This window comes from Vulpes lagopus, chromosome 12 (assembly GCF_018345385.1).
Source record: "Vulpes lagopus strain Blue_001 chromosome 12, ASM1834538v1, whole genome shotgun sequence".
In the NCBI taxonomy this organism is placed as follows: Eukaryota; Metazoa; Chordata; class Mammalia; order Carnivora; family Canidae; genus Vulpes; species Vulpes lagopus.
This window is the reverse complement of record NC_054835.1, coordinates 26,026,641-26,047,592: the sequence shown is the minus strand read 5'-3', so window position 1 is coordinate 26,047,592 and position 20,952 is coordinate 26,026,641. Positions and strand designations below refer to the sequence as shown.

Sequence of the window (20,952 nt, the reverse complement as noted above, 5' to 3'; positions counted from 1 at the left end):
ATTCAATTAGTGTAGACAAAAACCTGAGATTCATATTAACCTCTTCCCCCTTCCTCATGCCTGATATCCAATCACCATGTATGACAATTTTTACTCCTAAAAACTTCTCAACTTTCTACTCCTTTCCACTCTCCTTTCCTTTTGTTTACTGCTGCCCTAGGTCAGGTCAATATTATAGGCGGTCTCCCTGACTCCAGTCTTAATCTTTTTTCAAATCTTCTTTCTCTATAGCTATCAATTGGAGGGTTTGGTAACAAATATAAGTGCTAAATCACTATGTTGTACACCTGAAGCACATATATTATATGTCAAATATACTTCAATTAGGACAGCCTGGCTGGGTCAGTGGTTTGGCGCCTGCCTTCAGCCCAGGGCATGATCCTGGAGACCCAGGATTGAGTCCCATGTCAGGCTCCCCGCATAGAGTCTGCTTCTCCCTCTGCCGTTGTCCCTGCCTCTTTCTCTCTCTGTGTCTCTCATGAATAAATGAATAAAATCTTTAAAAAAAATTTTTTAAAAATATACTTCAATTAAAAATTTTAAAATCATAATAAACAATAAAATCTTAAAAGTTAAGTAAAGATAAAAAGTAAAATAAAATGTAAGCCTGATTATACCACTCTTCTTCTACTTGAAACCCTTCTCCATTCTTTTTACAAGATAGAATTCAAACTTATTAACTAACACACACACTGCTCTGGATTCATCTCCTATAACTCTCTGCCTAGCAGTTTATATTATGGCAATGTCAACTTTTATGAGCCCTTTGAATATATATATGATGGCTTTTCTTGTCTCTATACCATATAAGTATATGCTATATTCTCTACCTGGATTGCTCCTCAGCCTGGGTATTGTTTTCTAGAGAGAAAGCTTTTCCTTAAACATTCTCTACCTTCCTCAACACCAAGTATGTAAAGGAAATTAACAGCAAAGAGCATACTCTATGAAGTCTGCTGTTCCTTATTGTAGAATATTATTAGAAATCCAGTTGATTTTAACCTCTTACCATGAGTTTGATATATTTGAAACTGTTACGGAAATACGTTACTTCCTCCCTTTTTACCTTCTAAGCTCAACACTGCACTCTGAAAAATCTGCATTAATGAATTTCCCCTGCTTGTTGTGCCTTCCACCCACAGAGTGCTCAGTATATGTTTATTCAAAGGCTAAGACCTATGATTAAGGTTATAGAGAGAAAGAAAGCAAATCACTAGTAGCAATAAAGTTTTTTAAAGGCCAAGTAAAATCACCTTCTAGTAATCAAATGAGCCAACATCAGAGAGACAACTGGTATAAGAGACCTAACAGTGACTGAGCAACCAGAGCAGGCTTGTGGTTTATACCAGAATATAAACCAGGAATTGTGTGGAAATTCTCATGAGGAAACTCCAAGAGAACACTTGTTACATGACAATTGATGAAACTACATTATAACAGGTAATTCTTTTTGCTGAAGTCAGCATAAAGAACAAGAAGGTTTCAATTAAATAGATCCCTAAAATGGAAAACAACAACAAAACTGACTAGTTTAATAGTTGGACATTGTTTAAAGGAGGAAGAGAAAGGAAAAAGTCCGTCTCGGGAGAACGTATCCCTGAAATCCTAAAATTCTGCTGTGGTTGATTAGTTTGGTATGTAAATATGTGGGGGAAAAAACCTTAAAAGTTGAAAACTGTAAAAAATAGCGGCATCTGTATGTTGGCAAATGGATGTTAAAGAATATGCAATTTTTTAAATCTTAGAAAAAGTTCACATTGCTTTATGAACTAGGAAAAGGGGCTAGAAAGAGATCTGGATAGTAAAAACACCTTTATGAAAAATTTAATAAATAGAATTTGATCAGAAAGGAGAGATTCTTTTAAAATTGGGAGAGATTAATTTGGCATGTTACACAAATAGGAGGAAATCTACTAAAAGGAAAAAAAGAAAAAAAAAACTTAGCTGCTAATCTTAGGTTAATAGCAAATGACCCCATCCACTCTTAACCTCAAAGACTGACCTCTTGACCCACAGCCAGTGGCCCTGTTCAGAAACATGTTGCCACCAGAGTAAATAAAAAGAGAACATAATGTGCTGAAACTGTTTCTGCTAATGACAAGTGACACACACTTTATACTGCCAATGAGCAAAACCATCAATAAATAACCATCAATAAATGAATGTGTTTGCCAATATTCTTTTGGATTTTAGTTTCCTCTCATGTGTTTCTAAGTTTTTATTTATTATTATGGAAGGGAGGAAAATTAGTATTCTTAGCCCTGGGTATTTCAGAAGGAAGTTTTTTTTAAGTACAGACTATAAATGTAAGGGAAAATCCCCATGACTAGATGTGCTGCTGATCAGGCTACTTGATAATTCATTCCCATGCTGTCTTTCACTGGCATGGTCTATACTAAAAGATAAATGATAAGAGAGGAGTTTCATAGACATACCAGCATTCTAGCCTAGAACACACATCATAGACATAAAGTCCAGAGGCAGGAAACTCTAAAAGCCTGATATTCTGAGTATTTTAAGTTCTTAATAATCTCCCATTCAAGAGTCTATCTTGATGTCACTGATAATTCTTAAAAGCTTAGATTTGGTTGATGTTGCCAAGATGATTTTATAAAAATCAACATGTAGAAACTGACAATAAAGTTTGCTTCAGTGTTTTCTTCTCTTTCACCCAAATATATATCACATACAACATTTCTGGAAGGATAAAAAAACTGACAGTATTCTTGGTCTCCAAAGGGAGGAATTGGGCAGCTCAGCATAGGGATAGAAGAAAGGTTTTTCACTATGTATTCTTTTTTATGTTTTGAATTTTGACCCATTAAAAGTAAAAACATGAAAAATTAAAAAAATTCAAATGAATAAATAACAAATTATGAGCCTATCTATAATCAAATTCAGAGAGCAGGAAAAAACATATTTACGTATGAAAAGATATGAATCCCAAACAGAACACAGGCTCTCAGTTAAGCAATATAGATTTGCACGGGTAGACTAGTCAAAAATAGAGGTAAAATACAGGGACAGATAACTAATTTCAATAAAATTAATCCAAATACACAGGTTAAAAAATTATAGAATGTATATGAATCCACACATAAGATGTAGTACAAATAAATAATAACTTAATGGAATAGAAAGAGTAGGGACACTATGCTTTTAAAGTAGCTGCCTCTGGGGATCCCTGGGTGGCTCAGCAGTTTGGCGCCTGCCTTCGGCCCAGGGTATGATCCTGGAGTCCCCGGATCAAGTCCCACGTCAGGCTCCCTGCATGGAGCCTGCTTCTCCCTCTGCCTGTGTCTCTGCCTCTCTCTCTGTGTGTCTCTCATGAATAAATAAATAAAATCTTTTAAAAAATAAAAAAATAAAAAAAATAAAGTAGCTGCCTCTTAGGTGGAAAATAAAAATTACACTTCACCCTGCATCTTACTCCCACACCTCTCTGCTGGGAAAACTATGTAGTAAATGTACAGATGGAACCCAACTGTGTATATACAGTTGTGAATCGACCATCTCCTTTTTTTTTTCACTATTTTCTTCTTATGAAGTATTTCCAACTTGAAGATAAAATGAAAAATTAAGGCTTTTGAGCACAGTTATAATTGTAACCAAATACGAGCATATAAAGTAATATAATCCACAGTTCTCAGAGATAAAACTACGTTTAACTCTAAAAAGCAACCCGTTTCTCTCCATTTCTTAACTCAAATTTTTATTTTTGTAAAATGTTTTCTGTTTTAAAGTTGTTCAAGAGTGAAAGATGCTTTGACATGCTTTTAATTGATTCGTTTTACACTCAAAGGGAGGATAACAGTGATTTGTGAAAGGATTTTTTTTTCTGTCTTGCACACATCTCTCATTTGTCCATTTTAATTCAATTAAAGGAAATAAGGACAGTTTGACCGATGAATGAACCATATTTTAACCGAGGACACTTCTATTTAAACTGGAGTGTATCAACCACTGTAATTGTCAGTTAGTTACTTCCGATCTCTAACTTTTGTTTTCAGAGGTCACAGCATGGTCATGGAAGAGTAGAATATACTAGAATATGAGTAAGTATTTAAACCATTAGCCCATAGGCTATTCAAAGAAAGAAAAATTTTAATTATTACTGGTTTATATGGAGATAACTCCACCAGACTAGTAGCGTTTGTTGTGCTACAAACCTATAAATTCAAGTACAATAAAATTTTTGTTTTAATTGAAAAAAGTAGGCACAGTTTTATTATGCTGGGCCTTACAATTTCTGATAAGTTTTGTTGTTGTTGTTGTTTTAATTAGCTTGAGAGGGGCATTAATTTACTTTCAATTAAACTTACCCATTTTAAGTGTTGAGTACGATGAGGGTTCTTTTTTAAGGGTATATAATATGTAATCTATCACCACAGTCAAGATATGGAGTATTTCCAACACTCCCAAAAGTCTGTACATGCTCCTTTGGAATCAACCTCTGTCCCGCAACTCCTGGCTGGCAATCACTGATCTGCATTCTATCTCTACAGTTTAACCTTTTCTAGAATTTCACATAAATGGAATCATGCATCATGTGTTTTATGTCTTTTTTAACCTAACCTAATGCTTTTGCAATTCTTCTATGTTGTTGCATGTATCAATCAGTAGTCCCTTTTATTGCCAAGAAGGGATAGAGCACAGTATTTTTTGTCTCTTCACAAACTGATGAACATTTGGTTTATTTCAGGGTTTTGGTTATGATGAATGAAGCTGCAATGGCCATTTGAGTACATGTCTTTGAATAAACATGTTTTCATTTCTCTTGGGTAAATACTTATGGGTGGAATAGTGGAATCATATGGTAGATGTGTTTTTAAGAATCTACCAAATAGGGGCAGCCCGGGTGGCTCAGCGGTGTAGTGCCGCCTTCAGTCCAGGGTGTGATCCTGGAGATCCAGGATCGAGTTCAGCGTTAGGTTCCCTGCATGGAGCCTGCTTCTCCCTCTGCCTCTGTCTCTGCCTCTGTCTCTCTGTGTCTCTCATGAATAAAAAAAAAAAAGAAAAAAGAAAAAGAAAAAAGAATCTACTAAATATAAAGCAGCTATATAATTTTACATTTCCAACAATAATGTATAAGGGTTCTGCAGTTTCTCTATATCCTCATCAACACTTAGGATCATGGATTAGTCTTTTAATTGTAGCCATTCTTGTGGTGCACAGTATCAGTTCCCTAATGTCTAATGTCAGAGTATCTTTTCATATATTTGTTACTTTTTTATCTTCTTTGGTAAAGTCTGTTTGCACATTCTTTGAATTGTGTTTCTTGTTATTGAGTTAAAAGAGTTCTTGACATATTTTGTACATGATTCCTTTATTAAATAGAGTAAATTCTTATTGCTTGTAGGACTCATGTTCTAAAAAGTCATCTGAACACTGAATAAGTGAATATGGAATTTCCTATGAGAAAAACACAGCAAGGATCCTGTGAACTTCTTATCACAATATTTTCATTAAATAAAATGCCATTCACATTATATTGTTCATTTGCCATTTTTTCATCAGCATTGAAAATTAGTCTCAAAAGCACAGAATGGCCAAGAGGCAAATAAAGAAGGTGCTCAACATCACTAATTATCAGGGAAATGCAAATCAAAACCACATGATATCACCTGTCAGATAAGCAATTATTAAAAAGACAAAAAATAACAAGTGTTGGTAAGGATATAGAAAAAAGGGAACCCTTGTGCACTACTGGTGGGAATGCAGTGGGAAACAGTATGGAGGTTCCTGAAGAAGTTAAAATATAATTACTATATAATCTACCAATACCACTTCTGGGTATTTATCCAAAGAAAGGGAAAACACCAATTTGAAGAGATATATGCATCCCTATGATATGAAAGCAATCTAAGTGTCCATAAATAAATGGATAAAGTATATATATATATAAATACTTTTTTATATTAATACTTATAATATCTAGTCATATATATGTATATTGTATAGTCATATATATGTGTCATATATATAGTCATATATATGTATTATATGTATATATATACACACACACACACAAAAGAATGCCATTTGTGATAATATGGATGGACCTTGAAGGTACTATGCTATCTGAAATAATTCAGACAGAGAAAGACAAACACCATAGGGTTTCACTTATATGTGGAATCTAAAAAACAAAACAAACAAAAGAGAAATAGACTTATAGATACAGTAAACAAACTGTTGGTTACCAGAGGGGTTGAAGGGGGCAGGTAAAATAGGTGAAAGGGATTAAGAGGTACAAACTTCCAGTTATAAAATCAATAAGGGGATGCAAAATACAGGCAATAATACTGTAATAACTTTGTATGCTGACAGGTGGTAACTAGACTTATTGTGGGGATCATTTCATACTATATTAAAATACTGAACGATTATGATGTATGCCTGACATTAATAGGCTATTAAATGTCAATTACATTTTAATAAAAAGAAAGCATCAAAAACCTGCTCCTCTAACCTTTCTCCTAATAATACTTAGCAGCTATTTTTAAAATTCTTCTGCAACCTTCCAATCTGCAGGACCTGCCTTAATTATAAATTTAGCATTTTTATGTTGTACTAACTTCTAAAATATGCAAGCCAGCCAGTACTAGTCAAAATGGATATAAGATCTTCCTGCCACTGGGTAACATGACTATAAAGTTCTTTTTAGTTTTAGCTCTTCCTTTAGATTTATTATACCAGTTAGAATTAATTTTTATACAATTTTACCTGTAATACCCCAGGGGTAAATGACTTTTTAACAATACTGTCCACCACAAAGTCTGGCTTCTTTTCTATCTTCCCCTAGCTTTACCATGCACTATAGATGGGACTCTAGCATTTCCCAGAGCAGTCTCATGTACTGGTCAATGAATTCCTCTTCTTTTCTCAATATGTACCATATTGTTATTTCATTAACATTGTACTCATGGCAAACAGAACTATAACTCATACCTGAACTAAGTTTAGGTAACATGCCTATTTTTTCCATCAGGCACACTGCAGCTTTCTTGCTCAGAGGAACACTAGACAGCACTTCAGCACTATGCTTGGGTGTTGTTTTAAACAGCAAAATCACCAGCAAAAGCATAAAAATGCAAAAAATGTGCCACTAAATAGATAATAAAAAAAGGACATCTATCCATAGAATGAGAATTCAAACAAGAAGGCAGAGCAGCATTGTACTGTTTGAAGTTAGCTGGAAAGCCATGTCAGAGAACTGAAAATTTTACTTTACCCCTCCCTGCCTGCCAAGAAAGCACAGGAAACGAGTATTGATTTGGGGTTACAAATAAACTTTAGTAAGTAGGTGAACTATGGAATCTGAATAAGAAGACCAAATGTGTATATTCTACAAAGACTGTCTTCCAGTCTGTGGCTTGCCTTTTCATTTTTAAAAAAAGATTTATGTACTTATTATTTGAGAGAGTGTGTGTGTGTGTGGTGGGGGGTTTGGTGAGAGGGAGAGAGAGAATCCCCAAGCAGACCCTCACTGAGCTTGGAGGCTGACAAAGGGCTGGATCTCACAACCCTGAGATCATGATCTGTGAAATCAAGGGTTGGATGCTTCATCAAAGCATTCATGATTTAATAAAAATCAACCCTTTTAATTTTCTTAATCATCTTCCAAGGGCAAGTACTTACAATTGTACTTAGTCCAATGTATCAATTAGTTTTTCTGGTTCAAGATTTTGAATCCCATCTAAAAGTCTCTGATAATTAAGAATAAAAAGATATGCTATTTTTTTTCTCTTAAGGTTTATAGTTTTAGCTGTTACTTTAGATTTATGATCCCATTTAGAATTAATTTTTACATATAACCTTACCTGTGACTTCTCAGGAGTGAATTACTTTGCAATTATTATTAATCTTAGCAAACCTCATGTTGAAAAATAACAAACAGGGCAGCCCCAGTGGCGCACCGGTTTAGCGCCGCCTACAGCCTGGGGTGTGATCCTGGAGACCCAGGATCGAGTCCCACATCAGGTTTCCTGTATGGAGCCTGCTTCCCCCTCTGCCTATGTCTCTGCCTCTCTCTCTCTCTCTGTCTCTCATGAATAAATAAGTAAAATCTTAAAAAGAAATTAAAAAAGAAAAATAACAAACATGTTTATGATATATTTTTTTAAATTTTTATTTATTTATGATAGTCACACAGAGAGAGCGAGAGAGGCAGAGACACAGGCAGAGGGAGAAGCAGGCTCCATGCACCGGGAGCCCGACGTGGGATTCGATCCCGGGTCTCCAGGATCACGCCCTGGGCCAACGGCAGGCACTAAACCGCTGTGCCACCCAGGGATCCCTGTTTATGATATTTTTATAAGTCTGATGTACAATATTTAGCTTGAAGCATCATATAAATTAAAATAATATATTTAAATGAAAGATTTAAATTAAAATAACACTTATTTTGAACTACAGAGATAAGGAGAAATTTCTTACTAATATGGAACAACATATTTAAAACATATTTGTCTAGGAACACCTGGCTGGCTCAGTTGGTAGAACTTGATCTTGTGACTATGTGACTCTTGATCTCGGAGTCGTGGGTTCAAGCCTCATGTTGGGTGTAGAGATTACTAAAAAAGTAAATAAATAAACTTTTTAAAAAAGTTTGGTCTGGTTAAGACCAGGTTTAAACCTTTGTTTTTATGAGGCTCTTGCCAATAAATTTTCCTAACATGGACAGCTTGGCCATTGATACATAAAATGTGTAAATGTGCAAACAAGTAAAATACACTTAAATTAAGTATACTTAAAGTATACTATAAATTAAAAAAAATTAAAGTGAAGGAAATTTCTTAACGGAAAACTATAATAGCAAAATTTTTAAAGAACATTCAACACTTGGAGAGTAGGAGGACCTCAAAAGAAGGCTCTTCTATTTTTTTTTAAGATTTTTATTTATTTATTCATGAGAGACACAGAGAGAGAGGCAGAGACACAGGCAGAAGGAGAAGCAGGCTCCTCGCAGGGAGCCTGATGTGGGACTCAATCCCAGGACCAGGATCACATCCTGAGCTGAAGGTAAATGTGCAACTGCTGAGCTACCCAGGAGTCCCAGAAGGCTCTTCTATTAAGGAAACATTTCCTTCAACAAGTCACAGTTAGATGAACACACGGGAAAGGTGAGTTCATTAAAACAAAAACAATCTCCTTTCCCTCTAGAATAACACCAGTATATGTTGGTGTTCAGTACACAGCCCACAGGTTCAAGCCCCAATAAAGGCCAATAAGGCTGAAATGGATGGCATCCAAGCCACAAGAATATCTTAAAAAGTTAAGGGATCATGATAGAACACTGAGTACAGAATTGTTTAATCACTGTATTATACACCTGAAACTAATATAACTATATTAGTATGTTAACTATATTGGAATTAAAATTTAAAACTTCATAACAGTTAAATTTTTTAAAAGTTAAGGGAACAAAGTACTGACTACTATATTGAACAACATGGATGAACCTCGCAGACATGAGAATAAGCTAGACTCATAAGCCTGCGTATTGTATGACTCCGTTTATATGAAATATCCAGAAAAGACAAAGACATAAAGAAAGAAATCAGATCAATAACTGCCTACAATTGGGGGTGTGAGCAAGGGTTCATTCTTAAGGGTTATAAGGGAAGCAAATTAACTGAGCACCTGTCCTTTCCTTCTTAATAATCTTCTACTTCATATTTCACTCTTCACATCTGTTTTTTTTTTATTTTTATTTTTCAAGATTTATTTATTTATTCATTCAGAGAGAGCGAGAGAGAGGCAGAGACACAGGCAGAGGGAGAAGCAGGCCCCATGCAGGAAGCCCGATGCAGGACTCGATCCGGGGTCTCCAGGATCACGCCCCAGGCTGCAGGTGGCACTAAACTGCTGCGCCACCGGGACTGCCCACATCTCTGTTTTCTTTATCTTCATCCTCTCAATTATATCCCAAAACTTTTATCAAATTTTATGTTTCATTCATCTCTCAAGATATCCTCACAAGCCAATGGATTTGTAGTCTACTCCCACAATGGGTCCCATCTCTCTGAGCAAACAACATGACGCGAGGAACTAGTATCTCAGACCAGCTGTAACTCCCAGCTTTGTCATCATAAGACTACTCAAAAAGAAACACTGATTTGCAGATTTTTTTCCAAAGAGAAAAAAATTACTTCAGATCATAAAGAAATGATCTGAAGCATTAACCTTTTGGGTCGTATTAGTACACAAGAGATTGTTTCTGGGTGTATTGATCCATAAATTGTGGAGCAGAGGTTCAAAGAGAACATAACTTGTAACAATGAGTAGCTTCTCAGCTCTGAGGTGAGGTCTGCATTACCTCCTGGCAATTCCATACTTCATGCTGAGCTGCTTAGAATCCTTCCTTTGACCACCACCAGTAGGCCTGCAGGGTTCTGGGCCTTACCATAGAAGCATGGATTCAGGCCCAGATCTAATCATCTCTTGTCCCTCACCAGTCATGCCAATTAATTAATTGAAATTTTATAACAAATTGCCATTTTCTGCAATGGGACTGTTCCAATTGCTAGGAATTCAATGACTGCAGATAAGGCACCATGCAGCTTATATTCTATCCTTGGCCTCTACATAGTCATCTTCCATCCCCCTCAATTCAAGTGCTGCCTGACTAGGATAATTTTATTCTATGCCTAAACAACAAAACCTATGACAAGAAAGCTATCTGTGAGGTTGGACTGCTGCTCTTTGATCCACTGCACAGACACACAGCATGGGACCCATGCTTCTGATAAAGGTAGCAGGCATCAGCCAAGACTTGCCATCAAGGGCCATCACTTTCTATAAGAGTCCCTCAGAGTTGTCTCCCCATATTTGTAAGGCACACTTGTTCTCTGGTTATCTGGGGGAAAGTGACAATGTTCACTGTTTCTCTCACATCCTCTGGCAACATAGGGCCCAAATTCAAACCACATCATTTCTAGCCAGTAGCTCTCAGTGTAACAGTATATTGGCTCAGTATTTATTTACTACAGCTTGTTGGCTGAATAGTTTGATCTCTTATCTGTGGCCATAATCATCTTCTGTCTTCGTTTATCTTTCAAGATTTTTTAAATGAAATAACATATCTTCTTAGACTACTCATTAGAAAATAAGAGAGAATATTGTAAAGCTCTTGGGATTAATATAAAAATGTACAAAGGCCTCTCTGAGCTTTTAATCAGTGCTTCACAAGTCCCCTACACTAATGACTTAATGATGTTTGGCAAACCAGGGGAGCACCGCATCTGGTCTCAGACACTAGGATACTTTCCATACTGAGAATTAATTCCATAGCAACTCTGTGCCAAGTAAGTGTCTCTAAAAATATATATACATATTTTATTATATTTTTATTATTTATATAAATATCATAATTTATAATATATTTATTTATATATTTATATATTATTTATAATACAATAAAAATTTTATATTTATTATGTTTTTAAAAAATATATATTCTATATTTTATATATATATCTTAGATAGCTATAACTTGGAAACATATTTTCATGAAATATCACAGCAAATACAAAGGGTTCTCCATGATATATTGCTGAATATCCTGCTTAAAGTATCTGGAGTGAGCTCTTCCAGATGACGTAGGCCACCAGGCCTGGCACAAGTTGGGTTTTAAGAAAAGGATAGTGACATTACACCTGCAAATTTCTAGTAAGGACATCCCTCCTATCCTCTGGAGCTCATAAGGTTATTCTTGTGTTAATGAACTCACATAACACACAGGTCCAGTCTTTTTGGCTTTTCTTTCTTGTAGAATGATTTCCCTAAAGCCCATGTTGGGCAAAATGCCACTAATACACCATAAAGCCCCACAGTGCTTGAAGGGGGAGGCAAGAGACAGAGGGTTAGGAGGTAATCAAGCTTACAGATTAAAGCTTACTAAAGCTACAAGATGAGCACAGCTCCTGGTGTTTATTGATTCTTCTAGTATTGACCACTCCTCCCCCACCTTCATGGCACAAAATACAAAGGTCTTTTCATCAATGGACCTCAAGGACTGGAATACTTTAACATTAAACTTCCAAGAACAGCATCTCTACTGGGGTTTTCTTTGGTATCCACCACAATCAGGCAACAGTTCCTGCCTTTCCACACGTTAAAACTCTTCACGCCTGCAGACAATGAAATTTTGCTATCCATGCACTGACATCTGTGAGGGCTGAGTATGCACAGTACTCTACACACACACACACACACACACACACACACACACACAGAGTCTTTTTCTGTGTCTATTCCTGAGACAGGAATAGAAAAAAATTAAAATAACAGAAATCAAAATAAAATAAAAAACTATTTTAAGAGCAAAAAAAAAAAGAGACTGTACTTGCTTATAATTCAATAGCTTATATAGCAGGATCTTTTCTATTAATCTACCCTGGTAGAGGTGCTCTAAGGATTGAAATTTTTTTTTTTTTTTTCATAAAATGAGCTAGTGTTAGGCTGATGGACTCAATTTACCAGTAACCGTCTCAGTCACTTAGCACATTAAGCCACAATTCTTTCCTACCTCTTGAATTCCTCAACCCAAGCCCAGGAAATGCAGACACTTAATTTTTAGAATTTAACAACTACAGGACATCTATAATAAGCCAATGCTCATTACTTTACATACCCTCCTTTGTGTAGGGTATGTAAACTTCATTCATTATTTCTACTTTTTGACATCTTGGGACTATACCCAGGTTGCTAAATTTGGGAGTACTAATTCTTGAGGCATATTTATTTGATTTTAAGCCATGAAAAATTTCCCACTGCTATTTGATAAATTATATTCCTTCACTCTTGCAACCAACTTAAAAGTTATGTAAATTATCCAGATGAACAAAAACAATTTACGATTATAACATTGTTAAATCAATTAGATAGCAATGACTACAGCTTCCCAATCGCAGTTTGAGACAGATAAATTTATACTTTATTGATAGCAGGAGCAGAAAGCCCTAATCACTAAACGCCAGCACAGTCTGGTTTCTGTAGGGTAATGACCCATCTCTCTATTCATAACAACAATCTCATTCATCATAATTCAGATTAAAAAAAAAAAAGAACTCTAGTCAAGCTAATGGAGGAAACGTGTGAAAAGTGATTGGCTGGGTAAAACTCTGTATGCAGCTGGAGGGTCCTAATTGATTATATTGTGCTGCAACTAAGCCTTCTGCCTAGTACAACAGATCTTTATCTAACTGCATTTCAATTGATTTTCACTGATAGTCTTCTTTCTTATGTCTAAGGCTTAAAGTACTAAACTAATAAAAGGATAAAAGACTCTGTAATACAGATTTCAAAATACAATGTCCAAGCAGGATTTCCAAGGAATAAGATGGCAGACTGGGTGTGTATAGCTCACCAAATATACTAAGAGCCAGAACCTGTGAATTTGGGAGGTAATTTTTAAAAAAAGGTTTAGGATTTGAATCTGTATTTGAGAGTCCAAAAGCAAAATAGTGACCTAATCATACAAAGATACAGCATCTAATGTTCTTTTCATTATAGGATATAGAAATGTTAAGACAAAAGACTACCTATTATGTATGTTCTTAAGTAATATATCCATTTTATTGGTTTAGTACAGAATCAAAATGACCCTGGATTTGGTTTTCTCATTAAAAACAGTTATGGGTTGGGGTGCCTGGGTGGCTCAGGTCATGATTCTGAGGCCCGGGATCAGGCCCCATGTTGAGCTCCCTGCTTGGTAGTTGTCGTCTTCTCCCTTTGTCCCTCCCCCCTGCTCACACTTGTGCTCTCTCTCGAATAAATAAATCTTAAAAAAAAATTAAAATAGTGATGGGTTTGGAAACAAGGCAAGTACAATGGCTAGATAATGTTTAACTTCCAGGTGAAAGTCCTACTAGATTAATTGGAACACTAAACCAAAAATCTCAAAATAGAAAACAACAAGGGTGGCTTAGTCAGTTGAGCATCTGCCTTCGGCTCAGGTCATGATCTCAGGGTCCTGGGATGGAACCCCACATGGGGCTCCCCGCTCAGCTGGGAGTCTGTTTCTCCTTTGCCTCTGCCCCTTCCACCTACCTCGTGTGCTCTCGCATTCTCTGTCTCAAATAAATAAATAAATACAATCTTTAATAAAAAAAACCTCAAAATAGAATTGTGAACGGAATTTAGAATAAGATATACATTGCCATCCTTGAAAATTTAACAGTTTAACTGACATACAATAAACTGTGCATACTTAAAGTACATAAATTGATGTTTTGACATATGTATAACCTATGAAACCATCACTCCAATCAAGATCCTGAACATATCCATCATTGCCAAAGATTTCCTTATGCTTCTTTGTGATCCATCTCTCCTGTTACCCCATCTACATATCCAGGAAACCATTCATTGGCTTTATATTACCGTAAATTTGTTAGTGTTTTCCAGAATTTTATATAAATGAAACCATATAGTATGCATGTTTGGTCTGGTTCGTTTTATTTATTTTGAGATCCAACCATGTTACTGCATTTATCAAAAATCCATTCCTTTTTATTGCTGAGTAGTATTCCATTGTACGGATGAACAGCAATTTGTTTACCCACTGACTTGATGGACATTTGAGTTGTCTACAGTTCTTGGCTACTACTAATACAGCCATTGTTAAATTTTGATATGTGAGTCTTTGGATGGACACATGCTTTCATTTCTGTTGGTTAAATACTTAGGAGTGGACTAGCTAGGACACATGGTAGATATAAGTTTAATCTTTTAAGAAATTGTCAAATTGTTTTCCATAGTGTATCTATGATTCTAGCTTTCTAATAATAGTGTATGTATGTGAGCTCCAGTTGCTCTATGTTCTTGCCAAAACTTGGTATGATTAGTAGTTTTTAGTATTAGACAATCTACTAAGTATGTAGTGCTATTCTCACAGTTTTAATTTGCAGTTCCCTAATGACTACTGATGTTGATCATCTTTGCATGTGCCATCTGTATTTCCTCTTCAGTGAAATCTGTTCAAATCACTTGCCCAATTTTTCTTTGGTTGTTTTCTTATTATTGAGTTTTGAGTTTTTATATATTTACACATTCTTTTATCAGATATGTGATTTGAACATATTTTCTCCCAATGCATGACTTCCATTATTATTCTCTTCTAGTGTTTTAGCATTCCATTAAGAGTATCATTATATGAACAGATGTTCTTAATTTTGATGAAGTTCAATTTATCAATTTTTTTCTTCTATGGACCATATTTTTAGTGTCAAAACTAAGAAACTATACTTATACTGATTTTCTTTATTGTTTTATTCTAGTTTATCAAGATGGGAGCTACGATCACTGATTAAGATCTTTCTTGTTGGGCAGCCCCGGTGGCGCAGGGGTTTAGTGCCGCCTGCAGCCCAGGACGTGATCCTGGACACCCTGGATCGAGTCCCGCGTGGGGCTCTCTGCGTGGAGCCTGCTTCTCCCTCTACCTGTGTCTCTGCCTCTCTCTCTCTCTCTCTCTCTCTCTCTCTCTCTCTGTGTCTCTATGAATAAATAAATAAAATCTTTAAAAAAAAAAAAGATCTTTCTTGTTTTCTAACATAGGTATTTTGGTGCTATAAATTTTCCTGTAAGTACTGCTTTATGCTTTAGTACATCCCACAAATTCTAATATGTTGTGTCTTAATTTTCATTCGGTTCAAAATAGTTTCTAATTTTTTAATTTCTTCTTAGATTCAATAGTTACATAAAAGTGTTAGTTTCCAAATATTTGAGGATTATTCCAAATTATTGTGTGGTTATTGATTTCTAATTTAAATGTATTGTGGTCAGAAAACATACTTTGTATGATTAACCAACTTAGTGTAATTGATATCTATCTATCTATCTATAGGTATATGTCTCTTTTCTGGGCCATAAAGCAAGAACATGATTATCATAGTAAATACTTTGTAAGCCTTGAAAAGAAGATGGTTCAGCTGGTGGTGGTAAGAGACATATACCTATAGATAGATAGATAGATAGATAGATAGATAGATAGATAGATAGATATCAATTAGACTAAGTTGGTTATTAGAGTTATTCAAGTCTTCCATGTCCTTGCTGATTCTCTATCTTCCATCAATTATTAGAAGAAGGATGTTGAAATCTCCAACTCTAATTCTATGTTTGCCTAATTTTCTTGCAGTACATTTTTGTTTCAAATGAAACTTCACTTCATTTGTTTCATAGGTTTTGAAGCTCTGTAATCAGGCACGTAAACATTTACAATTGATGTCCTCTTCATGAATTAACACCCTTACACTATGGATGTTCCCTTATTCTGTGATAATATTCTTTCTTCTGAAGCCTATTTTGTCTATTAACACAAGCTTTTGGGATGTCTGGGTGGCACAGTGGTTGGGCATCTGCCTTCAGCTCAGGGTGTGATCCTGGGGTCATGGGATCAAGTCCCACATCAGGCTCCCTGCAGGGACTCTGTTTCTCCCTCTGCCTATGTCTCTGCCTTTCTCTATGTGTCTCTCATGAATAAATAAAATCTTAAAAAAAAAACCACACTTTTGATTAGTATTAACATAGTATATTGTTACTTCCACACCTTTACTTTTATTCTGTTTGTGTCTTTATGCTTAAGTAGGTTTCTTATAGGTAGCATATAGTGGGATCTCCCTTTTTTATTCAAGCTGATAATTTATGTCTTCTAATTGGGTATTAGGCCACTTACATTTATTATGATTTTTGATATGGTTTGTTTTAAATCAACCACATTGCTATTTTTCTACTTGTCCATATGTTTTTTGTTCCCTTTTTTTCTTCCTCTCTGACTTCTCTTGGATTGACTATTTTTATGATTCCTTTTATCTCATTTGTTGGCTTATCAGCTATATAAATCTTTGGTATTTTAGTGGTTACTTTAGGGTTTATATCATATATTTATACTTATGAAAATTTGCCCTTAAGGAATATTATAACACATCATATATAGTGTAAAAAGCTTACAATGTTTTTCTCTTTATCACTGGCTCTAAGCAATTTGATTATGATGTGCTTTTAAGCTTTCTTAGGCAGGCCTGGAACAGTCTAGGAAAATAGTCTAGGAAAAATTCTGCCCCATTGTGAAGACAAAACCCTTCTGAGTATTCTATTTGCCTGTAAATGATAAGATTTTCCACTGTGGGAATAGAAACTTCTTTGTGAAGCTCTGTGTGAATTCCAGCAAATTATTCCCTTTTTAGGTGGTTCTTTCCTGGGCCTTGGGTAGCTTCTCATGTGCCAAGCAGTCCTCAGCTACAGGCTAGAGATCTCTAGAGTTCTCCAACTGTGCAGCTCTCTCCTCTCTGGTACCTTGCCCTGTGCATACTATATACCTTGGCCTCCCCAAACTCCCAGCTTCATCTCTTCCATTCAGAGAGACTGCTGTGCTCCACCTGGATATCCCCCTCCCAAGAATATGTATTAGCAATGACCCAGTACAATTGCAAGACTCACTTCATTTGTTTCTTACCTCTTGGGGATCACTGTCCTTAACTACCTGATATTCAATACCTTGAAAACCACTGTATCATGTAATTGTCCAGATTGTTTCAGGGGGAAGGTCTTGTAAAATTTGACGTATGGAGTATCCAATTAATACTTAGAAAATGAATGTTAATTATTTCATCTTTATTAAAATCAACTTACAGAAATTAAAAGAAACATAGCTATTTTAAATGAGATTAGTAAAAAATTGTCCAATATCCACAAATATCTTTAGCTTTAAAAAACACCAATTCATAATCTTATCACCAATACCACTCTGCCTCTCAAATAGTCTTTAGCATCCGTATAACAAATGAGAAAGTATATTGATTTTTATGATTTTGTGTTTATTTTTGAAGGCTGGTATTGAGAGAATTTCTCAAGTGCACTAAGAAATCTTTAAACAAAACAATCCTGTCTCCTAGTACAGTTAAATTAGCCATATGCAGAACCCCAAACCAAATTACTATACAAAGAACTAGACACACAAAATGTTATCTTCATTCTAGATTTCATAAAAACTGTTAAGTTTAAAGTGATTTACCATTTTGCTTCATGTGAAATAGTTAAAAAGTTAGCTAAAAGAAGGCTTACTAGCAATTTATGGTCAAAAAAACTCATGGTACTATCTAAACAGAGGAATGAAATGGTTATTAAAATTATTGAAAAAATACATTTCTTGATTGTGAGGTCTTAAAAATTAGCATGAAATACATTCCAATTTTAATAACGTATTAGCTGAGGGCACAATGAGAATCCCTGTATTGTGCTCCTTCAAACAGATGACCATTTTAGGTAATTAGGTTGAGAGCAGGCCCCTGCCTGATGTGCCCATGGATGAGGACACATTTATTAACACACATCTTGAGGGGTGAGATTTTCTATTTGCTGGCATTAGAAAACTAGGCAAAATGACCAGAAATTAGCTTACACTACTGTAGATCTTTCAACATCCTATATCACTCTAGGGCATTACTGAAGTGAACATAAGTCATTTCAAAACTGTACTGTACTGTAATTAGAATATAAAGTATGAGAAGTCATATTTACAATGCCTATAAGCCCTCAGAGGAAGTTAATGAACTGAGGCTGACCTTGATCACTGACTCAGATCCTGCAGCACAGGGCACTACCTGCTCCCTCTCCCACATTTGCCAACCTTTGCTACAACAGTAATCAATTTGCTGTCTTGATCTCTCAAGCATATCATACATTTTTTGATCCATCATTAAGCCTCAAACTTGTGGCCTAATTAAATTACTGAAGAAAGACGCTTTGGAATTCTAGACTTTGGCAGGAGAAAAATTAGAGATAAATAGTTGAATAAGGTGAGAAAAGTATGACCTAATCTCCATGCAGTCATTAATGATTCAAAATTGCTGTTCGAAATAAATTAACTTTTACTTGATTTTTTTTAACACAAAATGATGTCAAACCACTTTGCAGCATGGTTAATTACATCCTAATACAATATATAAGAAGAGAGAAATAGAAAAGGCTCCAGGGACAAGACAGCTCCACGTAACAGGTGTAAATAGATAAGAAGGTGGTGTCTAAGAATCATCAAAAAGATCTTCCGGACTGTAGAAGTTACATGGGAAAACTGTGGAGGGACAGAAAAAAAAAAAGCCTGGAGTTAGAGAAATGAGACAGAAAAAGGAAGACAGACCAGAGAAAAGAAAAGTCAAGCTTGATGCAGCCAATGAAATAAGTTAATGCTGAGTTTTGTCAACGGACATAAATTTCAGTTGTTTCCTATGAATGATAAAAGCCAATAGTGAAATCAAATTATTTCTACAATCAGGAGACAGGCAGTGCCATATTATACCAGAGGAGAGAGAGTAAACCTCTAGTTACAGCAAATATAAAAAAGTAGGTTTTACAAATAGACTCTTAAATACAGAGGACAAACTGGTGGTTGCCAGAGGGGAGGTAAGTGGGGGGATGGGTGAAATAGGTGAAGGGGATTAAGAGGTACAAACTTCTAGTTATAAAATAAACAACCCATGGCAAGTACAGCATAGGGAACATAGTCAACAATACTATAATAATGTTACATGGTGACAGATGGTAACTGCACTTATCATGGGGAGCACTGCACTTATACAGAATTGTCAAACCACCATGTTGTACACCTGAAACTAATGCAACATTGTATGTCAACTATACTTCGATTTTTTTAAAAGTAGGTTTTAGTTAGACAAAACCCCATTAAAGGAGGCTAAGATGCTGAAAGATAGGCATGGGGAACAGATGAGATTAGAAAGAGTAAAGGAAAATAGGAATTAATTGTGAAAGCACAAAAAGACAAAGTAAATCACAGCATTTCTCTTTGCACAGAATGCCCTTCCAAAAATTACCACCCATTCAAACAAATCCCCTATAAGAAGCTGCCATCCCCATAAACAGAATTTCTCCCCTTACCCCTGGGCTCCCATAGTACTACATATATATAAATGTAAGGTTCTTTTGTGACATTCGTGTAAGTTTATTTTATAGCCCAGTTAACTGCAAAGATTTCTATCCCCATCTGATTGTAAACTACTAGTATCAGGGGACTTTTTTTTTTTTTTTTTTTTTTAGTACACTACCTAGTACTTCATGCCCAGGACACACCAGGGTGGCTCGATTCATCAATTGATCAGTTGAACATCTGCCTTCAGCTCAGGTCATGATCTAGGAGTTCCAGGATCAAGTCCTACATCAGGCTACCTGCTCAGCAGGAGTCTGCTGCACCCTCTGCCCCTCACCCAGCTTGTGCTCTCTCTCTCTCTCTCTCTCTCTCTCTGTGTCTCTCAAATAAATAAATTTAAAAAAATAAAATAACAGAAAAAAAGCTACCTGTCAGAAGCTTAAAAATAGTGATGCGGGATCCCTGGGTGGCGCAGCGGTTTGGCGCCTGCCTTTGGCCCAGGGCGCGATCCTGGAGACCCAGGATCGAGTCCCACGTCAGGCTCCCGGTGCATGGAGCCTGCTTCTCCCTCTGCCTGTGTCTCTGCCCCTCTCTGTGTGTGTGTGTGTGTGTTACTATCATAAATAAATAAAAAAAAAGGAAAGGATTCTTCTAAAAAAAAAAAATAGTGATGCTGAGATTTCATTTCTCTCTCAAAAATCTAAGTGATTACAGGTCAGGGAGACATGGCACTATCTTGCTATAGAAATTTAAGCCTGTATTGTATATCAATCTTGCTGAATTTTACCTTCTCTTAAAGTGGTAAGACTTGATAAGGATCCTAGCAGTGCTATAATTCTAAGATGATGATTCTCCCTTCCCTGAATGCAAAGCATTTATTAACTGTACCAGTAATTTTGAAACTGATCATATAATGCCTTGTGGTATTTCTTCATCTTTTAAGTAATTCAAATTCATTTATGCCTCATCTTTCTCAACTAAAGCGCCTTGAACAAAATTTTCTCATCTCCCACACTGCTAAGAACACAGTCAAGATTCAATAAATATCTACCTGGTTCACAAAA

General features: G+C 35.8%; 1 protein-coding gene across 7 annotated transcripts in view; it reads right to left on the bottom strand.

Annotated features, from left to right (window-relative positions):
• BCAS3 (BCAS3 microtubule associated cell migration factor) overlaps positions 1–20,952 on the bottom strand; it is a 592,235-nt gene that overhangs the window by 177,363 nt on the left and 393,920 nt on the right. The window contains exon 24 of one of the 7 annotated variants that reach the window (XM_041723955.1): positions 16,505–19,078. The exons of the other annotated variants lie outside the window; for them this stretch is intronic. Within the exon in view, the coding sequence (XP_041579889.1) occupies positions 19,029–19,078 (50 nt within the window). The 3' untranslated portion in view covers positions 16,505–19,028. Of the gene's footprint in view, positions 1–16,504; positions 19,079–20,952 lie in introns of those variants that run through there. 7 annotated transcript variants of the gene reach the window in all.